The sequence below is a fragment of the Rhinolophus sinicus genome, chromosome 17 (genome assembly GCF_057876585.1).
Source record: "Rhinolophus sinicus isolate RSI-liver-muscle chromosome 17, RSI-T2T, whole genome shotgun sequence".
NCBI lineage: Eukaryota > Metazoa > Chordata > Mammalia > Chiroptera > Rhinolophidae > Rhinolophus > Rhinolophus sinicus.
In genome coordinates this window covers 26,913,335-26,926,896 of record NC_142517.1, presented here as the reverse complement: position 1 = coordinate 26,926,896, position 13,562 = coordinate 26,913,335, and the positions used below count along the sequence as shown (strand labels likewise).

At 38.3% G+C, this 13,562-nt stretch overlaps 1 protein-coding gene across 1 annotated transcript in view; it reads right to left on the bottom strand.

The window, feature by feature from the left end:
* The window catches only part of LEKR1 (leucine, glutamate and lysine rich 1), a 158,411-nt gene extending 144,901 nt beyond the window's left edge, over window positions 1–13,510 (bottom strand). Inside the window, exons 1-2 of the mRNA XM_088794630.1 lie at window positions 13,411–13,510; window positions 10,228–10,317 (exon numbers count right to left, since the gene is read on the bottom strand). Coding sequence (XP_088650756.1) covers window positions 10,228–10,275 — 48 coding nt within the window. The 5' untranslated portion in view covers window positions 10,276–10,317; window positions 13,411–13,510. The remainder of the gene's footprint in view (window positions 1–10,227; window positions 10,318–13,410) is intronic.
* Window positions 13,511–13,562: the final 52 nt, after the last annotated feature.

Here is a 13,562-nt window from a genome sequence, read left to right as displayed (position 1 = left end):
TTAAACCCAGATCTGTTTAAAACAAGCACCTATGCCTGTAACCATTTGTATCATATTTATCTCCACAGTGTACTTCAGCTAAATCCTCTTACTTTCTTCAGATATAACGTTCACACATCTGTGGCCAACATTAAGGCAGTGGAAAATAGAATTTAAGCAAAGTCAAGAGAGAGGTAATTCTTTTTTTCTGTCTCAAGTACATAAATATTCCTCAAGTAGCCTCTACTTGTCTTGCTATTCAAAGGAAAAGAGACAGCTTCATTAAATATTTGCTCAAGGGCACTAAAATGCAAACAACACTTGGATTATTGGAGGAGCACTTACTCTTAAGGCAACCTCTCTTAAGACTGTAGAAATGGCTCCTGTAACTAAGTGTGACACCACCATATCTGCCTATCAATGCTATTACACAAGAGTAGGTTGAAACTAATAATAAATTTTTACACAGTAAAAATTTCCTCATTTAAACTTGAATAATAAAAATTCAAATGAGAAACCATAATACTGTGAGACACAGATGAATGAATACCTAAGTCATCTAACTGCCACTGATACCAAATTCACAGATTTATAAAACAATAGGTTTGAAAGAAATCACAGGGGTGCCCAGTTAGCTCAGCTGGTTAGAGCGTGGTGCTAATAACACCAAGGTTGCCTTCAATTCCCGCATGGGCCACTGTGAGCTGAGCCCTTCTTAAAAGAAAAGAAAGAAATCACAAGTACAAGCTGGTTCAAACTCTGGATGGGTTCACAGAGTCTATTGCAACCTCGTGTAGTTGTTATCCAGTCTATCTCAGCACCCCAAATGACGCAAAAAGACTTTGTAAAGCAGCCTGTTGCGTCTTCTCACGGTTTTGTCTGTCAGGAAATTTTTTGTCACACTGATCCCAAATCTGCCTCCCTGCAGTGTCCACTGGTCCTCGCCCTCCTAGAAAGCATGTGGAAGAACCCCCGACCTCTTTATGATATTTGAAGACAGCTGCCAGGAACACTCCATGTCTTCCTTCTCCAGGTCAACACTTCCAGTTCCGTCAGCTGTTTCCCCTGTGACATGACTTTGAATTTCTTCCTCATTCTAAATAATTTTCTCTGAACGTGCTCCTGTGTTCTACATCTGTTTCAAAGTACGGTGTGCCCAGAATTGAATACTTCAGTGTGGCTGATCTCAGTAAAACAGAATAAGAGAGGCCTCCAACTTCCCTCATTTTAATATCTCACTAGTAATATCATTAGTAATAACTTCTAATGCAACCTTAAATTACAATGGTCTTTTGTATTTTTAATAATTATATGTTGCCATTATATACTATAACTGTCTTTTATGTTAAAGAAAGCCCCCCATTTAAAAAATACATATATACTGCAATGCAAAACAATGTCTCATTCTATTGAATAGACCAATCCATTCCTTCCGTTTTCCAGAAATTTGCCTTTCACAGTCCTGGCTGCTCTGTTTGGTAATGTGATTAAACCCCCCTCCAGCCATCCACCCTGCCCATGGCTGATTGGTGGAAGAGCACTGGACATCACGCCCAGAAGAACCAAGCCCTAAGCTGAGATGAGCCCACTAGGCCTTTAAGTGCTGACCACTAGGAAACCTTTAGGGCTAACCACCCAAATATCTCTGTAACCCAGCCTATAGATATTCATATTGTCTTCAGGAACATTATGACAACATTTGTCAAATACCCTTATAAAGTCCGTATATTCTGTGCCTACTACAGTTCTTGGATCTAGTAACTACACAAAACGAATGACAAGGCCTACTTGCTGGTTCTAATGGCGAACATAAAATTGGCCCAATTTTATTGGTTCCCTAACAGCTAGATCCTCACAAATCACCCTTCGATACAATATTCTGCAATCCTGTCTGGGATTGAAACTGAGTTCACTGGTTGTAATTTATGGTCATTTCATACCTGCAAAGACATTTGTGCGTTATCCTCTTCCTCCCTCCTTGTCCTCAAACGTCACCTAGAGTGAGTGGCTCTGCAATCCCATTCAAAGTACTGTCAGTCCCCGGGCATATAATTCATCCACATCAAGAAACCCGAACTAACTCAGACCAGATGGGCATTTTCTTACGATCCCTTTGCCCATCGTGAGTTTTGATTCCTTCCTTCTCATCAATTTGAAAACTATATTGCTTACTCCCAGGCACTTTCATCCTTAACCTTTTGCCTATTAATCACAGTTCTCGTCCTGCTCCTGGCAAAGTGCCCTATTCTTAATCTAAAGAAAACTCTTGCTGGGCGAAGCTTATTTGCAGCCTGATGTACAAAACAGAAATAGCATAAACTTCACAGTTGTGAAAGCTATTAGAATGTTATTCCAGCATAGCAATCAGGAGGGAAAGCTGAAGTAATGCATTTTATAGAACAGGTCTTCTGGAAGTTTAGCAAAGAAAAACAAAGCATGACATCATTGTAATCTAGAAAATAAGACAATCAGGTTATAAAATAATAGGTCCATAAGAGTAGTCTCCAGACTTCGTCTAGTCCTTATCACTGAGTGATCTATGTTAATGAACAAAAGTTTTCAATGCTATTAAACTGTAAGTAATTTTCTATAAGTAAAACTTCAACAGAAAATATATAATAACACTTTCAAATTCATGTCTATATGGGCTAATTACCTAGGACATTTTTGTGAAACTTGAGAAGATATGAAATCCTATAATTATGTTCCCAAATGAAGTAAAAGTTATCTCTTTTTTTGTGAAATATAATTTGTGTTTCATCCTTATAACTTGGTGTTATACCGTCTCCTCATTTTGTAAGTAAAATAATGACATCCTGTCATCCTTGACAAAAGGGCTATCATTAGCAGGATGCTTTTGCTTCCTGTAAGATGTACTTTGGAAGAGGCATCAACAAATGCAGTAGATTAAACAAATGCAGAGCCATTTAAAAATAAATCATAAAATAAAATTCTCAAATGTAGTGTTTGTACTTCTTAAATTATAGTTATTTAATATAAAAGTTTATATTTAAATTAGGCTTCAGATTCTTTTCAATACTCCTGTCTGTGCTTCAACTAGAAAAGGCACTCAGTAACCTTCTGCCGCCCAAATGAGGCTTTCTCTGCTCCAAACATTGTTCCTCCTTTCTTCCTCTACCCCTTCCATGCTTTTCATACTTGGATAAGGAGGAAATAGATAGATAAACTATTCCACAAAAGGTAAGAGTAACAGCAGTATAAAATGATAAACCTTCCAAGAGGATGAGCATTAAAAATATGCCTGGACTCAAAACAATGAGTACCTAGCTAGTGAATTGCACTCAGACTGGGAGAAACATTTTGAGAGAGGAAAGTTGACCTTTTGAGCCACACAGACTGCCTGACCCTTTTATAAGGATGTCAGGACACTTCTTCATCAATAAGTCAACTTGCTTCACCACCAATTTAAAAATCAATCTGGTAAAGAAGCATCTACAAAAACCCCTACACCTACATTATATTTAATGGTGAAAGTTTGAGTGCTTTTTCCCCTAAGATAAGGAAGGCAAGGACAGCCACTCTCTCTGCTCTTAATGCAACATAATACTGGAAGTTCAAGCCAGAGCAAGAAGAGGAAATAAAGGACATGCACATCAGAAAGGAAGAAATAAAACTGTCCCTAACTGAGATGACATGATTGCCTACATAGAAAATCGCAAGGAATCCACAATAAAACTCCTAGGACTAATAAGTTCAGAAAGGTCAATGATTCAAAATAAACATGCAAAAACCAACTGTATCTCTATATACTGCCAATGAATGCATGGCAGTGAAATTAAAAACACAATACCAATTACAATTGCTCAAAAAAATGAAATACGGAGCTATAAATCTAACAAAACATGTACAGGACTTGTATGCTAAAAACTACAAAACACTGATATAAGAAACCAAAGATCTAAATAAATGGAGAGACATACTATGCTTATGAGTTGGAAGGCACAAAATATTAAAGATATCAATTCTTCCCAAATTTATATATAGGTTTAATGTAATTCATATCAAAATTCCAGCCAGATGTTTTTTAGATAAGACAAGATTGTTCTCAAATCTATATGAAAAGGCAAAAGAACCAGAAGAGCTAAAGCAATCTTGAAAAAGAAGAATAAAGTGGGAGGGAATCATTTTACCTGATTTCAAGACATACTGTATTGTTACAGTAATCAAGACTATGTTGTATTGGCAGAATGATAGACACATAGATCAACGGAATAGGATAGAGAACCCAAAAATAAATCTATATAAATATGCCAAAATGACTTTTTGGCAAAGGTGCAAAAGCAATTCAATGAAGGAAAGATAGCCTGTTTAACAAATTGTGCTGGAACAATTGAAAAATCCATAGGGTGAAAAAAAAAAAAAAAAATGAACCCCAATCTAAACTTTACACCCTATATAAAAAATAACTCAAAATGGATCATGGACCTAAATGTAAACATAAAAAGTGATTTTACAAGAAAAAAAACCTAGCAGAAAATCTCTAGGAGCTAAACTAGACAGAGTTCTTATACAGGATACCAAAAGCATGATCCATAAATGGAAAAACTGATAATCTGAATTCCATCAATATGTAAAACTTTTGTTGTGGAAAAGACCCTGTGAAGAGGATAAAAGGATATGCTACAGACCGGAGGAAAAATATGTGCAATACACATTTCTGACAAAGGACTATACATATCTAGATTATATGAAGAACTCTCAAAACTCAACAGTAAAAAAAATAAAAACTCCAATTAGAAAAAGGTCAAAAGACATGAAGAAACATTTCACCTAAGAGGATATACAGACGCCAAATAAGTACATGAAAAGATATTCAACATCATTAGCTATTAGGAAAATGCAAATCAAAACCACAATGAGATATCATTGCACACCTATCAGAAGGACTAAAATAAAAACTAATGGCGACATCAAATGCTGGTAAAGATGCAGAGAAACTGGATCACTCATACATTGCTGGTGAGAATGTAAAATGGTACAGCCTCTGGAAAAGTTTGGCAGTGTCTTAAAAAACTAAACATTCAACTACCGTACAACCTAGCAATTGCATTCGGGCATTTATCCCAGGAAAATGAAAACATATGTTCACATAAAAACCTATATGGGAATATTTATAGCAGCTTTATACTTAATAGCCAAAAACTGGGGAAAAAAACAGATGTTCTTCAACAAACTATAGTACTTTCATACCATGTAATACTGCTCAGCAATAAAAAGGAATAAGCTATTGATACATGCAACAACCTGAACAAAGTTCCAGAGAATTACTCTGAGTGAAAAAAAACGAATCCCAAAAGTTACATATTGCATGATTCCATTTATATAACATTCTTGAAATGACAAAATTATTGGAGTCCAGATCAATGGTTGCCAGAGGTCATGGACTAGGGTGGGGGGTGGAGTGGTGGAAGTGTATAAAGCGGGAGGTTGAGGTGAATGTGGCTATAAAAGGGCAACAGAAGGAATCCTTGTAATAAACTGCTCTGTGTCTTGACCGGATCAATGTAGATGTCCTGGCTGTGACACCTTAGTATATATAGTTTTGCCCGATGTTACCACTGAGGGAAGCGTATATCGGATCCCTTAGTATTATTTCTTACAAACGCATGTGAATGTACAATGATCTCAAAATAAGAAGTTTAATAAGGAAATAATAAAAATAAATCAACCTGGGACTAAAATACCAAAGATTAATCCATAAAGAAATTTTATTGAGTAATTTCAAGAAATGTTGGCCTCATACGTGAATTATACATGACACTCTATGCTTATCTACATATGCTTTCAAAGTACATTTCCTCCAATCCCTGTTTTTCCACTGGGAAACCTCACCTTAGTAAAAACTCTATGACCCTCTAATGGCGAGCCAGCAAAAGTGTTTTGGACAACAAATTCACAAATGCAGATCTTTCAAGATTCATAGTAACATTTTTTAAAAAACTGTTTTCCTAATGAACTATCTTGGGTCACAATAGTAAGTTAATAGTCTCTCCCAAAATTGCAGCTTCCTATTTCTTCTGTCATTAGGTTTTAACACTGTAATTCCTCTAAAACACAACACACATACCCACACACACATACACATATCATTACTTTTCCAGGATGCTAATGCTAACATTTCTATGACCATTTTCGTATTCTTTTTCCTCTACTTTAACTCAACACAGAATTTGACCCTAGCCACAGTGGCCCAGGATGACCTGGAAAATTAGGTTTATTTTTTCTGGCAAAGACAATCTGTGCTTGGAAATATAAAACTGTTATTCTGAATAAATTTCAAAGTTTCAAAGTACTAAAATTACTACACTGAAACAGGACAAAATGAGCTGTTACTGCTAGGGAAAGGGATTGTTATCCCAGAAAGAACAGTGTGCTGCTCTCCAACCCTTGCACCACCACTTCTGTTTTATAAAATAAACAACTCTGGTCTCTTTATTTTACTTTGTGGTAATAAATATCTCCTGAAGCTAAAATCCTATTACAAGTGCATTTTGTCACCATTTTAAAAAGATAAAGAAATCAGCTTTACTTTTGCAAAATAACTGATTTTTCCACTAATTTGTTACAGTTGTTTTGATTTCTGTATATGTCCCCAAGCAAAAACAGCAAAAGGAAGGTTGTTCATTGCTTTTTTTTTTTCTTAAAAAAGGAAGTCCATATGTCTCTAAAATAGGTTGACATTCGGGAAGGAAAGAGGTATAATTATTACTTTGCTGATCTATAAGTGTTCTTTTAAATTGTGGCAATAAAATACCAAACACAGAACTGTACTATTATTACAAGTGCATTCTGCTTTCAGAACGCTGGATGAAAATTCTAGCAAAGCTGCAGGTTATTAGAGGTCAGAGACAGGTAGGAGTCAGGTCTGTCTAGAGAGAGCAGATTTTAAAATGTGGTCTAAGTACATCTAGAAGTAACCTGTAGAGTTTAGCAGCAGACAACAGGGATGAGTGTGGTCTCGCTGTCCAGCCCATGGGTCTGTTTTACATTTTGTGCCACGTGGGGGGATGGAAGTCTGAGGTGTGTTTTATGCTCAGTCAGAAATTGTGATAAAAAGCAAAAAGATGCAGGAATGGAAGTCAAAAGATTATCTTATTCTTTCTTCCCGTAGAGTCCCTAAGACGATGAGACCAGGGGGGAGGTAATTTAACAATCTTAGCCTTCTAGTATGGCAATGGATTCTCTAACTGTAGCTCAGTATCATGAGCGTTCTTTTCCACACTTTCCCTTCGGTGGCCATCTCGCTCACCACCCCTACTTTTTCTTGCAACTTTTCTACTACTACCTATTTTGCCATTATGAGTACAGCACAGTACAGTTATTTTCATGTTCTTATCAAGTATCTTTCATGTAATTTGTCAACCATCCCACATCCACATCGTATAGCAAAATTACAGAAAGAAACAAAGAGGAAGGATTCCCCTCACCTTCTCTTCCCTGATTTCTACACTAACCTTCCTTGCCTACATGGGGTGGGGGAGGGGAAGAAGGGCGGCCAGATGGCTCAGTTGATTAGAGCGTGAGCTCTCAACAAGGTTGCCGGTTCAATTCCCTCATGGGATGGTGGGCTGTGACCCCTGCAACTAACTGGACTTGGAGCTGAGCTGCACCCTCCACAACTAGAATGAAGGACAACAACTTGGAGCTGATGGGTCCTGGAGAAACACACTGTTCCCCAATATTCCCCAATTAAAAAAATGTAAAAACAAAAACAACAACAACAAAAAAACACAGCAGGGACTTCTCTAGAAAGAAGAGCCAGCATAAAAACCAACACAAAACGTTAACAGCAGAATGGGGGCAGTGGGGCGGTAGGAGCCTTTGAAAGAACTTTCTGTCACCGTACACTGATCCAACCACCTCACATCCTCTTTTGCCCAATAAAGAAATGGAGCACAATTTCTAAGCCATTATGGAAAGAAATGATTTGTTTTCTTCACTTCAATAGTGAAGTATTATTGAATTATTCTAATCCAAAGTATTCCTATTACTGTTATAAGCTATACATCTATTTAATATGATTCTGTATAGAATGACGTATGCAAGCTGAGTAGGTAGACGGAGTAGGTAACTGCCTGATCACTAGGTGATTTAACAAGCATATTACGGGCCACCTAGATGAATCAAACATAGGAAAAAGTTATGGAAAACAAATAACTGACTTAGACTGCATTCTAATAGGCTGTGGGATACATGGACACGTTTTGGTTGCTTTCTAATCTAGTACCCAGAACAGTGTCTGGCACCTACTAGGCACAGGATAAACATCCGTGGTATAAATGTATCTAACTTAGGTCTGAAAAAGTGCAAAGCTGCACTGCATATTCTAAACATTGAGCAGGACAAAGGCTCCAATCAGAATACGTGTCCAGGGCCTTGGGCAGCTGAGCTTCTCCTGGTGTCCCCACTTCTCTGCTTGCCATTCCTGCTTTGAGAACATAACTGTAGATTTACGAAATGCTTGTATGAGCATTTTTTTAAACAATTTACTTATAAAGTACCTTAAACATGAGGGGGAAAAAAAACATTCTACAACTCTCGTAAAAACTTTGTAAACATAAATACACACTTTCATATATTCCAAACATTTACATTGTTAAACATTCTCTAACTTGGCCAGCTTTTTCTCACCAGTAAGCTTTCTGTTCCCTTGGCCTCGCATGCTCTATTGCCTAGCGGTCCATAGAAATACTCCACCTTAAAGGGCCAGTCCCAGTTCTATCTCCTGCATAAAGCTTCTCCCTTGACCATCCCAATACTCGGGGAATTTCTCTCCCCACCTTCTCCTTTCTCAGATACTGTCTTATATGACATTTAAATCATACACTATCTTTTAGAGTTTTTCATATCATTATATATCATCTTCCTGACAAATGACTGGGATCTAAAGTATGGGTATTGTGTCTTGAAGATTGTTTTGTTTTGCTTCTTTTAATCTCTACCACACAGGTTAGTACATAGAAGGAACTCAGCTGAGGGAGAGAGAAAGGACTTCCATGTCTACCAACACATAAAAGGACCATTTCTCATCGCTGAGCTCTCTCTGTGCTTACTATCTCATAGACCTAACTTAAAAGGTGAAGTGAATTAAATGCAATAGTTGAAAAGGTCTTTTTTGGTAACTGGACCTTCCCTTCCAGTTCCTGCTAGGTTGCAGTTTCCATAAATCTAAAGAACACGCAGTAATATTATAGTAAGCATCCAATTAAGTCAATGGCGTGGTTAATACTGACAGGCAGCCCACAGCAACATGCACAAAGGATAAAAGAATACCTGAAAGTTGACTGCAATTTTTTATTAACTACCAATCTGTTACTTTTAAATTAAGAGTGGACTACAGATTTACCAAAAAACCTGAATGATTAATAATAGCTAAGGTCTCAGGTTTTAATTCAGTTTATCGATCAGTTTCAGAGATATTTTTTGAGTTATATTGTTAACGATGCATGCATTGCCCAACTAAATATGGAAGAAATGCTTTTGCCTGAGGACAGATGTGAACATGGAAAAGAGTAGCATGGACTCTGTGAAGAATTGATTGTTAACCAGATTAAATGAGTTGATATACATGAAAGGGCTTAAAACAGTGCCTGGTACAGTAAGTGGCAAGAATTAAGGTAAAACTGAAATGGACCCTTATAGAGAGAGAGACACAAAAATTTAGCATAAGCTACAAACTTATTGTACTATAAAATCTTACATAAGACCTGGTCTTATATTAATTTTTGCTCCAAAAAAAGCATTAGAGCTAACTGTCTGGCTAGGTCTTATTTTCAGGAAAACACGGTAATTGTAATTTCTGTAGTGGTTTACTACCAATTATTTGTTTTGCAAATACAGACTAAGGATCACTTAAAATTTTAAACACCCATTTATTTCAGGGTTTTTTTTAACTTATTTTTACTGACAAGCTGCTACGAAAAATATCTAACTATACTATTTGGATATCCCCAGGGCCCTCTTTTCACAGGAGCTCCACAAACACCTGGTCAAATACTGTGCTAGAATTGTGTATTTGTCTTCTTTCACAGGCCAAACACTCTTTGCACGAAATTGAATTCCACAATTCTGACAATTAAGATTATTCCCTGCCCCACCCCACCAACTCAATGCAGATGCATTGACCAAAAAAATACAAAACCGCTGAATTTACTCTCCCAGGTTTTAGAATTATCTACCTGTTAAAATGCTCCTAATGTTATGCTATAACACAATATAACATCATACCTTTTGGATTTCTTCAGGTAACGCATGCATGGGAATATGACGATCCATAATTTCCCAAAATATACTGAGGGAGCACTGTAGTAAAATAACCTAAAAATATTGATGGCAATAGTCAGAATTAAAATAACGTGAAAATTTTCCAATTAAAAGATATAAATTCTTGGTAGTATTTGGAGATTAATGGTGATAACACTTTCAACAGATGTTTGCTTCATCAACTCAACGTTGAAAGGTACAAGCGGGGTTTTCTCAGTTATTAGGGCCAATAGAACAGGAAAGACCTAGAGAAACTACTGACAGTAGTTAGAAATGATTCTTTCTTTGTTTACAAATAATAGTCTAATTGTAAGTTCTGTGGTGGTTTACTACTAATTATTTGTTTCGCAAATATAGAATAAGGATCACTTGACATTTTAAACAGACCCATTTATTTGAGGTGTTTTTTTTTTTCCAAAAAGCTGCTAGAAAAATATCTAAATATGATATTTTAGTTCAGCAATAAGATATGATATTTTAGTTCAGCAATTGTGAGGGTGGCCGGTTAGCTCAGTTGGTTAGCGCACATGCTACTAACACCAACGTTGCTGGTTTGATCCCCACATGGGCCACTTTGAGCTGCGCCCTTCTTTAAAAAATAAAGGGGAAAAAAAAAGCAATTGTGATATGAATGCTGGTTTACATGATGATGTACAGGAAAAAATATTCAGACTTATCAGATTAAATATGATATGCAGGCACTGAACAGAAGAGTCATCAAAGCATGAGAAGCCATAATTTTTATGCAGATATTTAATTTTAATAGATTTTCATTTTACAATAAAACAAAATATAAAACTCTATGACTACTTTCATAAAATCACACAGGATGAATGGAGTTGGACTTTGGGTTCTTTTTTTTTTTTTTTTAAATATTCCCCAACTTGGAGAAAGAATAGACAGTCCAGTTTCAAAAGTGAGAGATGTTTATATATACCCAAGCAGTGAGGGGTAGAAGAGGGGCAGCAGAGTAAGATGATACAGGCACAATTCCACAGCAGGGAAGAAGGCCTGCTGCCCTAAAGTTGTAGACAGAAACAATCTAGGAGTTCAGGAAAGAAAAATGTTTTGGAGTGGGAAATTAGTGAAAGCTTCCAGAGGTTGTTTGCTTTTGACCAGGGTAGGATTTTGACAAAGAGGCATACTACCCTATCAGAGACAGCAACCCCAGCCATGCCGAGGTAGCAGGGAAATTATAGTTAACAAAAATTGCTGGAGTGGCAGTATTTTTTTTAATTGTGCAACCACTGGCAGAAGAGAGGATTCCCTATTCCCTCTGTTAGCACAAAACCTCTTGTTTTAATGAGCTGCTGTTTAAACCAAACAACTAATGAGCTGTCTTCTCATATAAACATTACTACGAGTGTGTGTGTGTGTGTGTGTGTGTGTGTGTGTGTGTGTGTACAGGTTTGGTAAAGTTAATTGCAGTTAACTATGAGGGTAAAGTTAACTGACATAGTTAACATAGGAGCACATGGCCAACTACATAATAATCTGACGTTTGTCAGACTATCACCGTGATGTGGTAAGAGCTCATTGTTCACAGAAGGCTCATTATTCTCATCTCCGCCATTTTACAATGGGCTCACCATCGGTAAAGTAAGATGGCATCAGCTTAATTAAACTCTATTGGGAGTAGAATTTCTCCTAAATTATCAACTAAATCTCCTTTTAAAATTCCACCCACAAAATTATTTGAGAGCATGGATCTAGTGACAGTATAAACAAGGCACCAGTGGAACAGCTTTTATTTAATACCTTCATTGTCTGTAAATCTATTCCAACGTTGTGGCCTTACTATATACCAAAGGAGAATTACCAGGTTCTGATTGAGGAAAAATTAAAGATAAAATATCCTGCCAACCAAGAAAAATCTCTCTATAGTGCAGAAAGATAACAGTGGTATTATTGTAATATACATTTAACTAGACTGTCATGTACATCACAGCCAATCTGCTAATGAGATTACAAAGACAGAAAGAAACCCCCCCTTTTTAAGACAGCCAGGCAGATACAGTCCATTACATACATGTTCTCAAGACAAATGGTAACTTGTCCTCAATACAGCTTGCTATCACTGTCATAGTTCCTTTTAAATTCACCTGGTAATTGAAGTAGCCGTCTATGCTAGCTAATTGCGTTTGTGCTAAGAAATGCATATTTCTATGACAAAGTAGGGGTTACTAGAAGTAAGGCACATAGGCTAAACTCCCAAGGAGATATGGAAATAGGGGAGCTAGCTTCCTTGTTGCTTACATTTTAAAGAAACAGCTCCCAGGTCCTCAAGAAAAACATTCTGGGTCTTTAAAAGATTTGCATACACATTAAAGGAATGGAGGAAGCATTCACAGTTAAGAGGTTTCTCAAGAAAGAGAGGGCGGCGGAGGTCTCTTTCCCTTTTGGCAACAGGGAAACGTTTTCATTTTAATTTACCCTTATATTATTTTGCGTGTTTTACCAAACGAGTCCCTTTTATTCTTTCACATTACACACGTGACTGCCCTTCGGCAAGAGGTGCGGTGACAGCTGGCAGCAGCTAGGTAGGTATTTGTGAACTTGCTGTCTAACAGCATCACGAGGAAGGCTCACAAAAACACTGAAACGTCCTGGATTGTTCACGTCCAATTCCCTTCCTCACACCAGTGTCCTATTGAGCCGTTGACTCACATTCAGCTTTCAGGCCCTTTCATAAAGAACTCTTCCCCCGGTGTGAATCACCCACAAATGAGTGGGTCAGGGTCAGGTGAAGCGGGAGGTCACGTCCCAAGACTTTCCAGAAGCGGCACGATTTTCCAAATAGAAATCGACTGCAAAGGCAGCCAAAACTGCTGGAAGGGTTTTGAAATCTGTCCCTTTCTAACCCCGTTCCCTCGGGACCTGCCGTGGCAGGAAGAAGAGGGAGGAGGGTGCGGGGGTGAGGATGAGCCGCGCACGGGGGTGAGACAAAAGGGGGTGCTTGGGCCCGGCAAGCTCGCGGGGAGTAGGCAAGGGGCACAGAAGGGAGCGGAGGCGAGGCACGGGGCCCCATCCCGTCGCTGCGCTGTTCCCCGGCCCTCTCCCCGGGTGCCTGCACCCCTCCGCTCCGGAACTGCGACCTGGAGCACCCGGGCGTCCGGGGGCACAAGGAAGCTATACATTGTCTCTCACCTAGACCACGACTCCGCCGCGTGCGAAACGGCTTTCCCGGTCTCCCGGGAGACCGTGCTGCACGTCGGCCTGACGTTAGGGCGCGGTGACGTCATGGCCCACGCCTCTCGCCGACGCGGAAGCTACCGTAGGCACCCCTCCCCCTCCCGGGG